The sequence below is a fragment of the Manis javanica genome, chromosome 7 (assembly GCF_040802235.1).
Source record: "Manis javanica isolate MJ-LG chromosome 7, MJ_LKY, whole genome shotgun sequence".
Lineage (NCBI taxonomy): Eukaryota > Metazoa > Chordata > Mammalia > Pholidota > Manidae > Manis > Manis javanica.
In genome coordinates, this window is record NC_133162.1 from 31,552,017 (window position 1) to 31,567,035 (window position 15,019).

The 15,019-nt window shown below is 40.7% G+C and overlaps 1 protein-coding gene across 1 annotated transcript in view; it reads right to left on the reverse strand.

Moving 5' to 3' along the window:
- Positions 1 to 458: 458 nt before the first annotated feature.
- Positions 459 to 15,019, reverse strand: part of CC2D2B (coiled-coil and C2 domain containing 2B) — a 48,139-nt gene continuing 33,578 nt past the window's right edge. Inside the window, exons 7-11 of the mRNA XM_073241674.1 lie at positions 11,240 to 11,374; positions 10,739 to 10,861; positions 5,792 to 5,850; positions 4,194 to 4,371; positions 459 to 2,313 (exon numbers count right to left, since the gene is read on the reverse strand). Of these exons, the coding sequence (XP_073097775.1) occupies positions 2,125 to 2,313; positions 4,194 to 4,371; positions 5,792 to 5,850; positions 10,739 to 10,861; positions 11,240 to 11,374 (684 nt within the window). The 3' untranslated portion in view covers positions 459 to 2,124. The remainder of the gene's footprint in view (positions 2,314 to 4,193; positions 4,372 to 5,791; positions 5,851 to 10,738; positions 10,862 to 11,239; positions 11,375 to 15,019) is intronic.

A 15,019-nucleotide genomic window follows, 5' to 3' on the forward strand; every position in this document is an offset into this window, starting at 1 on the left:
TTTTAAACCTCAAACCTTATCTCATTAGGGAGGACTTCCCTAACTATTCTTCTTGCATCTTCCATCCCCACAAAAGTCCCTCTCTATTATGCCATCAGGTATGTTTCCTTTATAGGACTCATCACACCCTGAAATTATATCACTTACTTATCATTTATTTGCTTATGGTCTGTTTCCCCTGTAAGAATGGAAGCTTCACAGGAATAGAACCTTTGTCTTTTCACTGCTGTACACTACATGTTGAAGTGTCTGGTACATAATGGACACTCCATAACTATTTTTTGAATGATTTAAAGAACTTTTAAGTATATGTACATTTAAAATATTGTATTTTTAAAACAGTCAAGTAAAAAAACGGTTCATACAGACAATTTCAAATTTTCAGGAAACAATTTTAGTTGAGAAACACAAACATATGTTTAAAGAAATGCATACAATACAAAAATTTAATCCATGCTTGCTATAAACACTTTCTGTGTCACTCTTTAGTGGCCTGTCAATTCTAAAACCATAAACAACTAATGAAACAGCTATATAAATATTCAAGTTCTATAGAAATGAACTGTATGAATCATTATTTCTTTGGCAACCTCATCTTTCTAGAGACATCATTTTGTGCTATCCCAATCAATGTGGAAAACTTGTTAATAGAAAAACTTCATATAGCACTTAAACAGAAACATTCAAATAAAAATGGAAATTAAGATCAGTATTCTTATGCATGCTAGAAAACACTCACAATTAGGTTTTAACCTTGAAGAAAAAACATTCTCTTCACCCACACCCTCCTTATTTTCACTTTTTTAATTATCTAAAGTTTGGTGTAAGGCTAACATCACTGCAACTGAATGAGTTCTACAGCACTAACCCATGCTGGCATACCGGGGAGCAGACTAGATTGAGGCCTCCCTGGGGATGAATCTGGAGTCTCTGCTCTGTCTTGCTGGAGTGACCAAGAAGATGATGTACTCCTGCCAACAGGAGAGGTAAATTTTCTTTTTCTTACTTTTACCACATATAAAACTACTCTCATCAACCTCTGGAAATGTGCATCCTTTGATTTTAAAAAAAAGTTGTTATTTAACATTTAAGTAAACTATATAAATACTTTTCTCAGTGAAGCACAGAACCATCAAATACAAGAAAGGGCAGCGCTTCTAACTTACATCCCTGTCCACTCTCTTACGGGGCTCCTAGGATCTAGATGGGGCTTCTCAGGGCCACCACTGGGAAAGAAAGTAGCACAAAAGTGCCAGAGGCAGAATGATGGGCTGCTCACTATGGTAGAAAGAAGCCCTAAGATTAAGCAAGACCATATTCTGCCTTTCTCACAGAATCAGGAAAGCATATTAGATAGTTTCCTGAGAGTCACTTCCAAATACTCAGAGCTGAAAGGACTTTAGGTCAGTGGCATCCCAAATGAACTTTTGAGAAACTCCCAGAAGCTGACCTCAGCCCTCAGCCCAATGTGGCAGATTTGCCTTTTATTCCTAACTAGTGAAGTAATCTTTTATCTTATGAGAAGCAATAACCTTAGGTTTCTATTTGAATAACTTTTACCTGGGATTGCATCAGAACCAGCATCAAACGTACTAGCCTCTCTTAAGTAATGATAACATTCTATAAGGCAGACTTCTCACTCTTAAAAGGCCATTAGAATCACCTGGGGAGCTTGTTTAAAATAATGTAGGGTCTAGAGCTCCACTTGCAGAGGTTCTGATTCAGTAGGTCTTGGGTGGGGTGTGGGAATCTGCATTTTCAACAAGGTTTTCCAGGTGCTTTTGATGGAGTGATGTGAGGCCCACAATTTGAGTCAACACTGGCTTCAGAGGGAGAGGCCAGAATTGTTTCTTTCCCAAAATAAGACCTTCTATAGACATGACCCAAGGCTGCCAGACCACCCAAAGGATTTTCCTTGAGGAGTCTCTGGTGAGGAGGTCATCTAGATTTGTCCTCAAAGACTCAGTCTCCATGGGGCCCAACTCTGTAAGTGAAACAATAATTGGGCTCACACTTGGCTGGACCTGAGGGTAAGTATCAAAATCTCAAAGTACCAGAAAAGTTTTGATTGCCTTTGGTCTGGGAGTCCATAACACAGTCTTTTTCCTTTTCCCTTCTTCCTTTTCACTGATGTTGAGCTAAGGAAGCCAAATAGACCCACACAGATAAAATGTTGTTTGGGTATGGGTGAATGTATACAGCTAGAGCAAATTCTGTCTGAGGAAATTCAGAAGAGTGAATTCCGGTTTGATACACGGCATCAATAACTGACTGTACATCAGTGTATGGCATCTGGATAGGAAATCCTGTGACCTGGATGAAAGACAGAATAACATGTAAACCCATGCCACAGTCATGTTGGTCACTGGGAATTACTGTATGCAAAACATTACAGAAATCCAAAGAAATGATAGTCATACCATAATAGTAATGATTTCATAGGTGCTTACTGTGTTTTAGGTACAGTGAGAAGTGCTTCATCTACATATTTAATCCTCAAATAACCTTAGAAGGTAGGTTCTACTATAAGCCCCACTTTATGAGAGGGAAGAGCAGAGCCAGTTCTGTCTGCTGCCAGAGCCTGCACACTTCACATTCCACATGTTTGCACCCCCTTTCTAGAACAGCAAATTGCCAATAAGGAAATTACTTGGTCCTACAAATGGGGGATGTAAGTGAACATTTTGGAGAAATTTATTTGGAGAAACACTGACCTAGTTTAAGTGACAACTATGTAAAAGGGTCAAAGGATTATGGAATATATATCTACTTAATATTACACAAATGGCAATCATAAACCTCTTCAAGCCTTAGATTGCTTACTTCAGGAGGCTTTTCCTGATCCTTAAATCTGTTCATGTGCTCTTCCCATGTGGTTGCATGGGAGACTGTCCTTCCCTAACTTACTTATTAATAAAATGTATTACAATTACATGTTTTCTGGTTTGTCTCTCTAATAGTCCATAGTCTCTGTGAATGCACAAGATTGTATCTCTCTTGTTTATGCCATAACTCCATTGTTATGACAGTACATGCCTGGAACATTGAATATAAATAATAGTTAATATCTACTAAACACTTGTTAGGTGCCAAGAGTTCTGGTAGGTATTAGGTCACTTAATCCTCACCAAAACCACAAAACCAGTACCTACTTTTATGTGTCCAATGGGGTAGAAAATATGGAGAAGTTAGGTAACTTGGTCAAAACTTGTGAGTGGTTGAACCAGGATGTGAACCCAAGCTTCAGGATTCAGCCCAGATACATGAGTATGTGTTATTAAACAGGTAATTTTACAAAGGAACTCCAAGTTTTAAGCCTTGGCTTATATTTAACTGTGTTTTGCGTATCTGTTTAGTCCCTAATTCCATTAAAAAGAAAGCAAAACAAAACAACTTCCTCCCTAGTCATGAATGAATAGTGCCTTCAGATCCCTCCCTGGCAGCCTAAGTACTCAACTCCCAACAGATTCCTTCCTTTCTTCTCTCAGAGGGTTTCCCTAGGAGATATAGTCTGGTCTGTGGAATGGTAGGAGGGAAGAAATTTTACTCTTAGGATGCTGGGGCTTTCGAAAACCTATAGGACAGTTCATAGGGAAGAGTCGATGAGAGGATGTCCATTGGTAGGGGTAGGGTAGGGGAAGAGGAGGAGGATCCTAACCATATACCAAATGCCCACCATGTTTGGTATGGAGTTGTTGAGTTTGAAATGCTTTTTGACTATCTGACATGCTGTCAAATGTGTTGTTGAATATATAAGAGGGTCAGGAGAGAAGTCCAGGCTGTATGTACAAATTTTAAAGTACTTTGCATATAGAAGATATTAAAGCTTGCCTGCAGTCCTGTCGCCCAGAACCAAGGACATAGAACCCATTCTATTACTACCACTAGACATCATTTCTCTAGTTTTTTAGTTGCAGGTGGTTTCCTTTTGGGCACCTCTTTCCAAAGTTTGTGGTTTATACATCATCACACATACAACTGATATCAAGGAAATGTCATGCAATGTGGTCATGGTAATAGTTGTTCAGTATATTTGAAATTTCTTAGTCTATAAGTAAATGTATTTTAATGTCATAGCATCTAAAGTCTAGCATCAAGATAAAAAACATTTCAGGGAGTTAAGATAACTATTACCTAGCAATTAACAACATAGATAAAACAAATGTCATTAATGCATTAAATTACATACAAACCCAATAAACTTGTTGTAGTCTTTCAAATTCACTCTCTTCTTCAGATGAAACAAAGCTTCCCATGCTAAGTTCTAGTTTAGGAAGGATTTTTCTCAAAATAAAAGAACATTGTCGATTCCAGCGTGTTGGCTGTTTAGGTCGCCATTCCATCATTTTACATTTCAGACTCCTTTCAATCCTAAAATAAGAATGCAAAGATGATATCATGACAAATTACAACTCATTTTATAAATGCTATGAGTTCTGTCACTTTTGCTCAAGTATGAGAATGGTATATTTTTTTTTATTTAAGAGGAAGCAGACCTCAATGACTAGGGATATTTGCCATCATTCACATTTATCAAGTTGGGGAGAAACATGCTCTTGTTTGGCTTGGGAAAGCAGGAAGCTTCCTAGGGTAGCAAGCAATTAGTTCACAAAGGCACATCTCTTTCCCTGTGTGCAGGCAGCTGCCTACAGGGTGTGATTTAACAACACATACCATCTGATTACTAGGCTGACATTCTCCAAGGCCCTCCATTGACCTTTCCAAGAAAACGCATTTACAAAAATTCAGACATCTGCTCTGGGATTATGTTAGTAGGGAAGGGTTTATTAGATCAGTTAATTCAGCAAATAGAAAGAAATAAGGCACAAACTGGTAAGTATGATGATCAGGTTCCCCTACTAGAACGTATGCTCCATAAGGGCAGGGATTTGTGGCTGTGTATCTAGTGCCTAGAACACTGCCTGGTGATGGATGAACTGTTCCAGGAATGGGAGAGAAGTGGAGCACAATGGGGGTTGGTTGATGGGGGCCTCCTGGAAAGCTTCTTCTCTATGCAGAAGCAGTATATGCTGCAGAAGAAACCCCTGGAAATCCTCTTGAGCCCATAGTGTAACTGAGCAGTTTGGGGTTTGCAGAGAGACTTAGTAGCTATACATTACCTGTAAGTAATGAGAATTACCAGTAGGGCTTTATCAAAATGTTTCACCTCTAGATATTGATTCAACAGGTTCGATCTGGGACCCTGGCACCTATATTTTTAAATAGTTTTAGAAGCGATTCTGATGAAAATCAGAAATTGGGAACTATGTTCCTACTGCATTTCTTCCTTTTTTGTTTGTGACCCTTTGGGCTTCACCAAACAACTCCTTAGGGCACTTGTATATGTGTGTTTGGGAGAGGTGGGTGTGCCTAGGAGGGACACTACCACCCAACCTGGATGTGTTCACCATACTCCCAAGTTGTTGGCCATTTACCTTCATATTCTCTCAAGAACTATGAGCTACTATATTATTATTACTATAGGCTCCACAGGTGTCTGTGTTGAGAACTTCCCTAAAGTAGCCCACAATGTTTGGCAGAGGTAACCATTTTTTGATTTAGTTTGTCTTGTCTAGGAGTGTCCTGGATGGCAGAGGGGTTGCTTTTTGATGCATGTACCAAGAGACAGATGGCTCAGTGGAAGAAACTATTGTAATCCTTACTTTGTGCTTCTATAGCTGCATCTAATCGGTAGGTATTTTTGAGACACTGCACTGGATGTCTGAATGGTGGCTGACCAAGAGATTAGGGAGAAATCATGGCAATCATAACATATGAATAAAGATCATACCTGTTCGTTAGATCTCCCACCATGCTTTTATTCGTCTCTGAATAAATTATTTCCTCAGGCTGAAATATATAGACAACTGAATGTTAGAAATGATTCTAGGAAGACCATCTTTACATCACAGTCACTCATGGAGTGCTAATTATAATGGGGGGACCCAAACCATTCTCATGTGGCAAAAACACTCAATTACACAGCACAAAGGGAAAACACAGATCACAGTGTTTCCTCTGATTTTAGTACTGATTCACCATAGAATGGGAGGGGGAATGGATTTCCAAAAGATACCTTTCGTGGTTAAGACAGATCTGCTGCTGCATTCATTTATTCAAGCAAGCATTTCATGTGCTTATTGATTCTACCAGGTTATCTTTGGCAGCTGCATCAGTCTCTTCCACTTATTAATTGTGACCTTGGTGAAGTTACTTAAACCTCTCTGAGTCTCAGTTACTACAAGAGGGACAATAATAGTATCTATTTCTCTGGGGTTTTCTGAAGTTTTTAAAATAAAGTAATACATGTAAAGTCTGGCACATGTTGCTCAATAAACATCAGATATTATTATACTCTTCTAAAATAGTTTATCATTTTCCATCTTTGAGAATTCTTTTCTTTCAGCTGGCAGGAGCCAAGTGTTTGTTTATGAACGCACACACAGAGTCCATTTCAATGTCCACTGTCTCCAAGCCTATGCTTCCGCCACCACACCAACAGTGCAGAGCAGTGTTCAACCACATTCTTCCAACCCCAAGCAGAATTTTCTCAGTAGAGGGAGGGACTTAAGTTCATCGCCTAAACAAGCCCTTCCCTCTCTGCAGGGCCCCATCTTTCAGGTAATGATCTAAGCCAGTGGTTCCCAAAGTGAGGTCCCCAGACCAGCAACCTCAGACCTGGGAACTTGTCAGAGAAACAACTTCTCGACCCCCACCTCAGACCCACTGAATCAGAAACTGTGGGTATAAGGTTCAGCAATCTGTGTTTCTACAAGCCTTCCAGGTGGGTCTGATGCCTGCCTCGGTTGGAGAAATATTAGATTATCATCACAGGTAGGAGGAGCTTCCCCACAACAGAGCCTGGCAGGTGGTGAGAGATAGTGGAGAAAGGGAACTGTGAATTCAATGTTATCTTGCAGGATCTACCAACATCCCAGACGGGACAGGTAGACTGAATTCCTTGATTGCTGTTACCAACCACTGTTGCCCCTCCAATGCCACCCCTCCCCCGTCCACCTTCCCTTCCCTCCTGTGCTCCATCTCCCATCCTGGCAACTCTTGTGGATTAATTAGGCCACTTTCAGTCCTTGAAAAGAGGTCTAATTATGTTGACTCTATAAGTGTATGGGGTATAAGTTCACTTTTTTTTCCCTGGCAAAGGCCCTTTTCTTTCAGGGAATTCATATCTTTTAAAACTTCAGTTAACTCATCTCTGAATATGCACATTCTTTTTTTTTTAAATATCCCCTGCGCAGAGACTTGGGTTGATTACTTAACCTGTCTTTGTTATATCAAAGTACGGATTAATGTCCAGGGGCAGCTAGCTGTAAAGACTACTCTTTCAAACAATTTTAACTCCAAATTTTTCTCATTTAGTAACCAGACAGAACAAAGACTAAGAAGATGCTGACTTACAGAACCAAGTGCAAGACTAAAAGTCAGGAGTTCATGCACTATGAAAGCAAAATAGAAAGCACTCATCTATGCATGCTCTTATCCAGTGCAATGAGCAACCTACCCTTCTCTTAGCTCAGTTTATTGGTTTTAAGTTGTCAAGTTTCGCCTTGACCAGGATCATTGTGCTGGATGTTATGTCCTCAAACAACAGGCTAACCATTTTTAAAAACAGAAGGTATGATCACTGAATACCCACATTCTTATCATACACACCCAAACTAGTGTTCTCAGTTGTGATAAAAAACAGTGTTCAGTATAGAGTGTGATTTATTTTGGGATGTGTGTGGTAAGGCAGAAGACTGAGGGCCATTAACCCACAGGAAAGATATAAGATAATTGCTATGAGTTTTATATTTATAGATACAAGTTGGCAAAAGGTTAATTTCCACTCTAAGCCAGAGAGGCTTTTAAAAACACATGGGGCAGCCCATGCCTTGGTGGTCTTGGCTTCTGACTGTCCTGAGGATAAAGGTCCAAATCCTTAGCAGGACTCTGCTCACCTCAGAGCTCATTTTTGCTCACTCATTGGCAACAGCCAAGCTGGTCTTTCAGCTGCTTGGCAGATATTTATCTCCAGTCTTCATGCCTGCTGCTACCACTCTACGGTGGGACTGCTCCCTCCCCCATTTTCATCTAGGGCAGAACCTGCTCACCCTTCCTTACTCTGCTGGTCATCACTTTTTTTCAGAAAGCCCAGCAACTTCCCTTCCTCTCAGGTCCTCCTGCTGTGTGCTCTGCAGAGCATATTAATTTCCTCTGTAGTAGCATTTCTCACTCTGTAGGTACTATTCCTATTCCTTGACTCCTTCTGTTTTTTCCTCTAGAACACTAGTGCCAGGAATACCGAGACCATGTCTTTTTCCTTGTGGTACCAATACCTAACAGTGCTGGCTCATAACAGGCACTCAATAAACATTACCTGAATGAATAATAGCAAGCTTAATAATAAATAAAAATCCTCATTCCTAAATATATAATTCTTTCCCTAGGAGGCAGCATGTGACAGTCACAACTTAGGGACTGGAAAAGCAAGGCATGCCCTCTGGATGCTGTCAATGTGGTTTGCTCAAAGAGATAAGCACATTTCCCCTTCTTTAAAATGACTTCACAAACAGGAAATACAGCGAGAAATACACATGCTTGCATCTGCTTGGAGAATGTTTAGAAGGATGCACAAGAAATTACTGGTAGTGGTTATTTCTTAGGGTGGAAAAGAAGATGCTGAAGAGGAAAGAAACTATTTATACACTTTGGCGCAGCTTGGTTCCCCCCACCCCTGCCAACCACCAAACATTCTTTTTTGACATTGTGAACAGCCTCAAATATCTGAAAAGCATAGAGTAATGTGACAAACATCCACCCAGCATACCTGTAGCTTAGCTGTATCGAATCTTTGCATTCGTCCATATTTTAAAACAAATATGGTTTGTTTTTTTAAATATGGTTTTTTCAAATGTGTTCTTTTTTTTAAAAGAAGTAAAACATTACAGATGGACTTGAAGTACTGGTTATACTGCTCCCTGGTCTCACTCCCTTTTTTCTCTCCCCTAAGGTAATCTTTAAGCTAAATTTGGTATTTATCCTTCCTATGAATGCTTATATACTATTACTATATATCTATATATACATAAACAACACATAGTTCTCAGATTTCACATAAATGGTTTTATTACTATATATGTTATTCCACATTTTCTTCATTTTGCTTACTACTACATTTTTTATAATAGCCCATGTTGATATGCATGGTTCTAGATCCGTGGTTCTCAACCTAGGCTGCACAGTGGAATCACCAGGAGAGCTTTAAATAATACAATTGTGTGGGTTCCACCCTCAGAGATTCTAACATTATAAATGTATGTCGAATTGAGGAATGCTGTAATTTGGCTCATGCATTTTTTTAATGTTGTACAGAAGATTTCATAGTTTGAAGATTTCACAACTCATGACTCTTATATTCATTTTCTGGTTGATGATTTTTTCTTTTTTTTTTTTCTCTTTTAAGCAATTCTACAATGAACATTGTTGTCCTTGTCTCCCTGTGTAAAGTCCTCTAGGGTATATACTCAGCAGTTGAATCGGTGGATCAAAGGTCGAGCATCTTCAACTTTACCAGATATCATCATATGGTTTTCCAAAGTGTTCATAGCAATTTATACTCTCACCATTTCTCTGCCTCTTTGCCAACACTTGGTATGATTGTCCCTTTTTTTTTTTTTGTCAATCTTAGGCATGTGAAATAGTGTTTTGTTGTTTTAAATTGTATTTCTCTAATTATGAGCAAGATTGAGCATTCAAAGTTTCTGCTTATAAGAACTGTCTTCTGTTTTTCTATTATTCTTTTTCTCTCTCTCATATCCTCTCTCCCTCTTTCTCTCTGGGCTCATAGCTCCTAATTTATGGATTTTGCAATTGCCTGCATCTCCCATCACATCATGGCACTATGGCCCTCAGTCCAGAAACAGCTGTTCCAGATGGAGTTTGGTGCACCCTCACTAAGCAATGCTCTGTGCATCACAGATCCACTGCACTGGCTGAGCAATCTGGTGATTAGGTTGGTTCCCATCTCAGGTCGGTTTTCAGTCTCTTCCCTCCTGAGCCCCAGGCAGTGAGTCTCCAGCTTTCCGTTCCCATCTTCTTTTAAGAGTAGTGAAGCAGGGGAGCCCTATCACAGTCTCTGGATTCAACTGGCTCTGGTTCCCTAGATTTCATGAAGCACTTCAGACCTTGCTCCCACCCCTATTTCCACTCCACTCACTGCTAGGATTTAGGTCCTGTTTCTATTTCTTGAGATAACTGTTATGGTTTAGAGCCCAGACAAGCCTTTTATTTTTTCAATTTTTATACTTTATCATTGCCATGGATATGGGTATAAACAACTATGTCAAAGTAATAACTTACTCTACCATCTTGACATTATACATTATGTTTTATAATAAATATTTAAAATTTTTACTTTAAAATCTAAATTTGCATTTAAGATGATAGCTTCTTTTCAATTCCTCTTTCCTACAAGAAGAGGAAAGGGATCAGAGAAGCCCAAACTTGGGCTGGGTAGCAGAGAAAACTAGATTTTATTAATATTTCCAAATAATTCAATAAGCAACTAGCTATGCAAGAGCTGTCACAATGTAAAGATTAGAACTAATGGTAACTCTCAAACAGACATATCTGGAAAAGTATGATCAATAAGCAACCAGCTATGCAAGAGCTGTCACAATGTAAAGATTAGAACTAATGGTAACTCTCAAACAGACATATCTGGAAAAGTATGATTTACCTGTATGCTTTGTGCTTTTGTCCCTTGAAAATTGTTTGGAAGCAATTGTTTCCAGAAACTTTCCTTTGAATAGTCAAAATGTACAGCCATTGGTGTATTATTTTGTTGAATATTAAACCAGATCTATTAAAACATAAATGTAAAATCAGTATAGGCCCATGGGAGCACAAAGCCCATGTTGGTTAGGATGGAGCAAAATTTTACAGTCTTATTACCCAGTGAAGTGGCAGAAGCCTCTGAGGTAGGAGATAAAGAGAGTCCAGTGGTATGTGACTGTTACAGTGCTCATTGGTTCTCAACCTTGGAGGCACTACAGAATCACCTGGGGGAGCTTTAGGGATAAAAGATTTCTCTGGATTCTATACCCCAAGGATTCTATTTGAAAATCTATATTAGTTTCAAAGTTCCCCACATGATTATATTGTACAGCCAGAGTAGAAGACCACTGGTTTGATTCATTAGGAAATAATGCAAAATAAGATTTCTTCCCCATATACTTACATTTCTATCATCAAACAAACAGTCTACACTTTGTAAGGGACAAAATGGGTCAAACTGTTTATGACATTTCCCAGTTAATGGATTCCAAAGCAAATATTCATCAGTTTCTTGAGCTAATACATAAGCCACTTGCCCCTGTATGAGAAAAGAAGTGTTAAAGTCATTTGTGGTGGGTGACAGATTTAACTTATTTTTGTATGTGGAAATTATAATGTAAGCACATAGTACCTTTGATTTCTAAGAGCCTTTTTTTAGGGCCTTTAAATTTCTTCTGTTTTGAAAAGGAAAAAGACCAAAGCTCCAGAAAATCCTCAGAACCAGGCTACCACGAGGGTTCAAAGGAGAGAACTTCTGAACCAGAGCTGCCATGCATGGTTCTCATGGCAAAAGCAGCATATTATGACAATTTTCCAACAGCCAGCATTAAAGTATTTTGAAGTAGGCACACTTTTGTCAAATTAACACAGTGGTGCTCCATGGCCTAGCCCACCTTTGGGTAGAATATACTTGGGAGACAGGGTGAACACAACACAGACTTAGGGAATTGAAATTTGTGTTAATGCTCTGAAAAAGCCAAGTAAAGTTAAAAAGCCAGTATATTAATATTGAGAACAAGATCTGGAATTAGTGGCTAGAGAGAAAGTACACAGGAAACCATCTGAGGAAAAAAGGCAGTCATTATTATTATGGTAGTTATTATTTAGCTCTCCAACTCCAAAGCTCTCACTTGTCATCACTGTGCTACTCTTACAGTAGAGGAGGGTTCACCAAGTGAAACACACAGCTGAGGACTGCACCCACCATGCTGAGACACACACACAGACACAAATGATTGTTGTAATGCTGTTGACTGTTTGCTGCCATCTGGTGACACTTAAACCTATAGTGGGGGATCGTATGGGAAAATTAACCACTGGCTTTTATTAGCTAACTAAGGTGACAGAAATAATCAGCTATGCCAAGGAACTGTAACAAAATAAGTGATCACAACAAAAACCACAAAACAAGACTGGAAAATTTTACCCTCATCAGGATATTCCTGGCAGAAATAGTAACAATCCAGAAGAAGATAACTTTCTGAAGGTATGAATGCAGGAGTATAGATTTAAGTTGTAAAAATTTCAGGTAGGTAAACATAGACATCTTATATGGTTAAAAGATGAACAATGGAGGGAAGATTAAAGATGGCAGTGTGATAGGTGAGACAGAGGCCTCCTCCCAAAACCACATTTAATACAAAAATATATTTACTACAGATAATCCTGAAAGAGCAACAGGAAAGAAGGCTGCGCCAGACAGCATACACCTGGAGAAGAGAATAGACCTCACAGAACAGGGTAATGTTCCAAAGCTGTGATCTGGCAGGTAGGTAACACCTACCCAGACCTCAGTTCACTGGCGGGAGAAAGAGAAATGGAGTGGGGAGGGAGTGGAGGCCTAGGATTGCTGAACACCTAGCCCTGGAGATCTGCTCTGGGAGCACGAACCTAGATTGGATGGTGCTCTGGAGATTAGTGGGGTTGGAAAGCTAAGACAGGTGGAATACCTGGAGAGACTGAGATTCCAGCCTCTCGTGGAAAACAGGGATCCACACCCAGCTGCTCTGGGACAAAAGAAAGGTGGTCAGTCTGAGAGACTTCCTAAAAGCAAGAGGGCTGCTAAAGGACCAAGGATTGCACAGAGCTTATGCTCAGGAGAAAGGACAGGTGGACAAAATTGTCTGGGTGCACACTGCCCAGCAGGTTGGGAAATTTCAGGAGCTACAGGCACTCCATCCCCCTGGCTGGCTATGCAACTCCAAGGCCCCCCACTGTGATAGGCAGCCTGCTGTGCCTTCTTCCCAGCCAGCCCATACTAGCTCACAAACCGGCAGCTACTGCCCTGGCATCAGGCCAGCCACAAGAAAGCCACACCTATGGCAGCTACAACAGCAAAGCATAGAGGCTTACACCTGTGTGCTCAGCCCATTGGTTCTGACAGTGAAGGCAGGCATAGCTGCCTGGAAGCAGGAAAGAGTGCTTTTCTCCCACCCCCGGCATCAGTGCTGCTCCCCCATGACCACTGACATTGCTCCAGGGCTGAGCAGCACCAGAGAGTAGAGCTTCTGGGCACTAGAGGGTGTCACATACAAATATGAAATGTCAAAGGAACCTGGTTCAAACCAAAATCACACAAACACCAGAAAAAGGATCAAGTGAAACTGAACTCATCAATCTTCCAGAAAGCAATTTCAAAGTAAAAATAAAAAAACATGCTTGGAGCTACAGAAAAATATTCAAGAACTCAGGGAATAATTCCAAATGGACATTCAATCATTATGGAATACAGTATCAGAAATGAAATATATAATGGAGGGATTCAAAAGCAGATTGGATATAGTAGAGGAGAGAGTAAATGGAATAGAAATTAGAGAACAGGAATACAAAGAAGCTGAGGCACAGAGAGAAAAAGGATCTCTAAGAATGAAAGAATATTGAGAGAACAGTGCAACAAATCCACACAAACAATATCTGCATTATAGGGATACCAGATGAAGAAGAGAGGTAAAAAGGGATAGCAAGTGTCTTTGAGGAGATAACTAATGAAAACTTCCCCAGTCTGGGGAAGGAGTCTCTCAGGCCATGGAGGTGCACAGATCCCCCCAATACAAGGGACCCAAGGAGGACAACACCAAGACATATATTAATTAAAATGGCAAAGATCAGGGATAAGGAGAGAGTATTAAAAGCAGACAGAGAGGGGGAGAGCCAAGATGGCGGCATGAGTAGAGCAGCGGAAATCTCCTCCCAAAGCCACATATATTTTTGAAAATACAACAAAGACAACTCTTCCTAAAAGAGAGACCAGAAGACACAGGACAACAGCCAGACCACATCCACACCTGCAAGAACCCAGCGCCTCATGAAGCCCTGGCCCGGCAGGACCTGAGTGCCCCACACCCCAGCTCCTGGTGGGAGGAGAGGAGTCAGAGAGGGGAGGGAGAAGGAGCCAAGGACTGCTAAATAGCCAGCCCTAGCCATCCGCACCAGAGCACAGACACACAGTACAGAGGTGGGGTGCTGGAAACTAGGGAAACAGGACAGTAAGACCTGCGAGTGTATCCCCGCAGGCGGCACACCCAGGACAAAGTAAAGCGAATGCTTTTTGGAACTCTGAAAGGGACAGGGACCCCACAGCTGGATGGAAGTGTCCTGGGACACTTAGTCCAGCAGCAGGTAATCTGGGGTACTATGGGCACTCTAAACCCCTGGGCATCAGGGAGCACGGAGGCCCCTCAAGGAGATAAATAGCCTCCCTGCCATTCCCCCTTCAACGCAGCTCTACCATATCAGAGCAGGAGCCTGAGGCAGGGCACACCCACAGCAACAGTGGAGATAAACTCCATAGCAACCGGCAAGAATCAGAAGCCCTTTCTGCGTGCAGCCGCCCAGCACAAGCCACTAGAGGTCAATGTTCTCCCAGGAGAGGAAGCCCACAAACCAACAAGAAGGAAAGTTCTTCCAGCCATCACTCGTGCCAGCTCTGCAAACTATTTCTATCACCATGAAAAGGCAAAATTACAGGCAGACAAAGATAACAGACACAACACCAGAGAAGGAGACAGACCTAACCAGTCTTCCTGAAAAAGAATTCAAAATAAAAATCATAAACATGCTGACGGAGATGCAGAGAAATATACAAGAGCTAAGGGATGAAGTCTGGAGGGAGATTACAGACGTCCGGAGGGAGATTACAGAAGCCAGGAAGGAGATTACAGAAGTGAAACAAACTCTGGAAGGA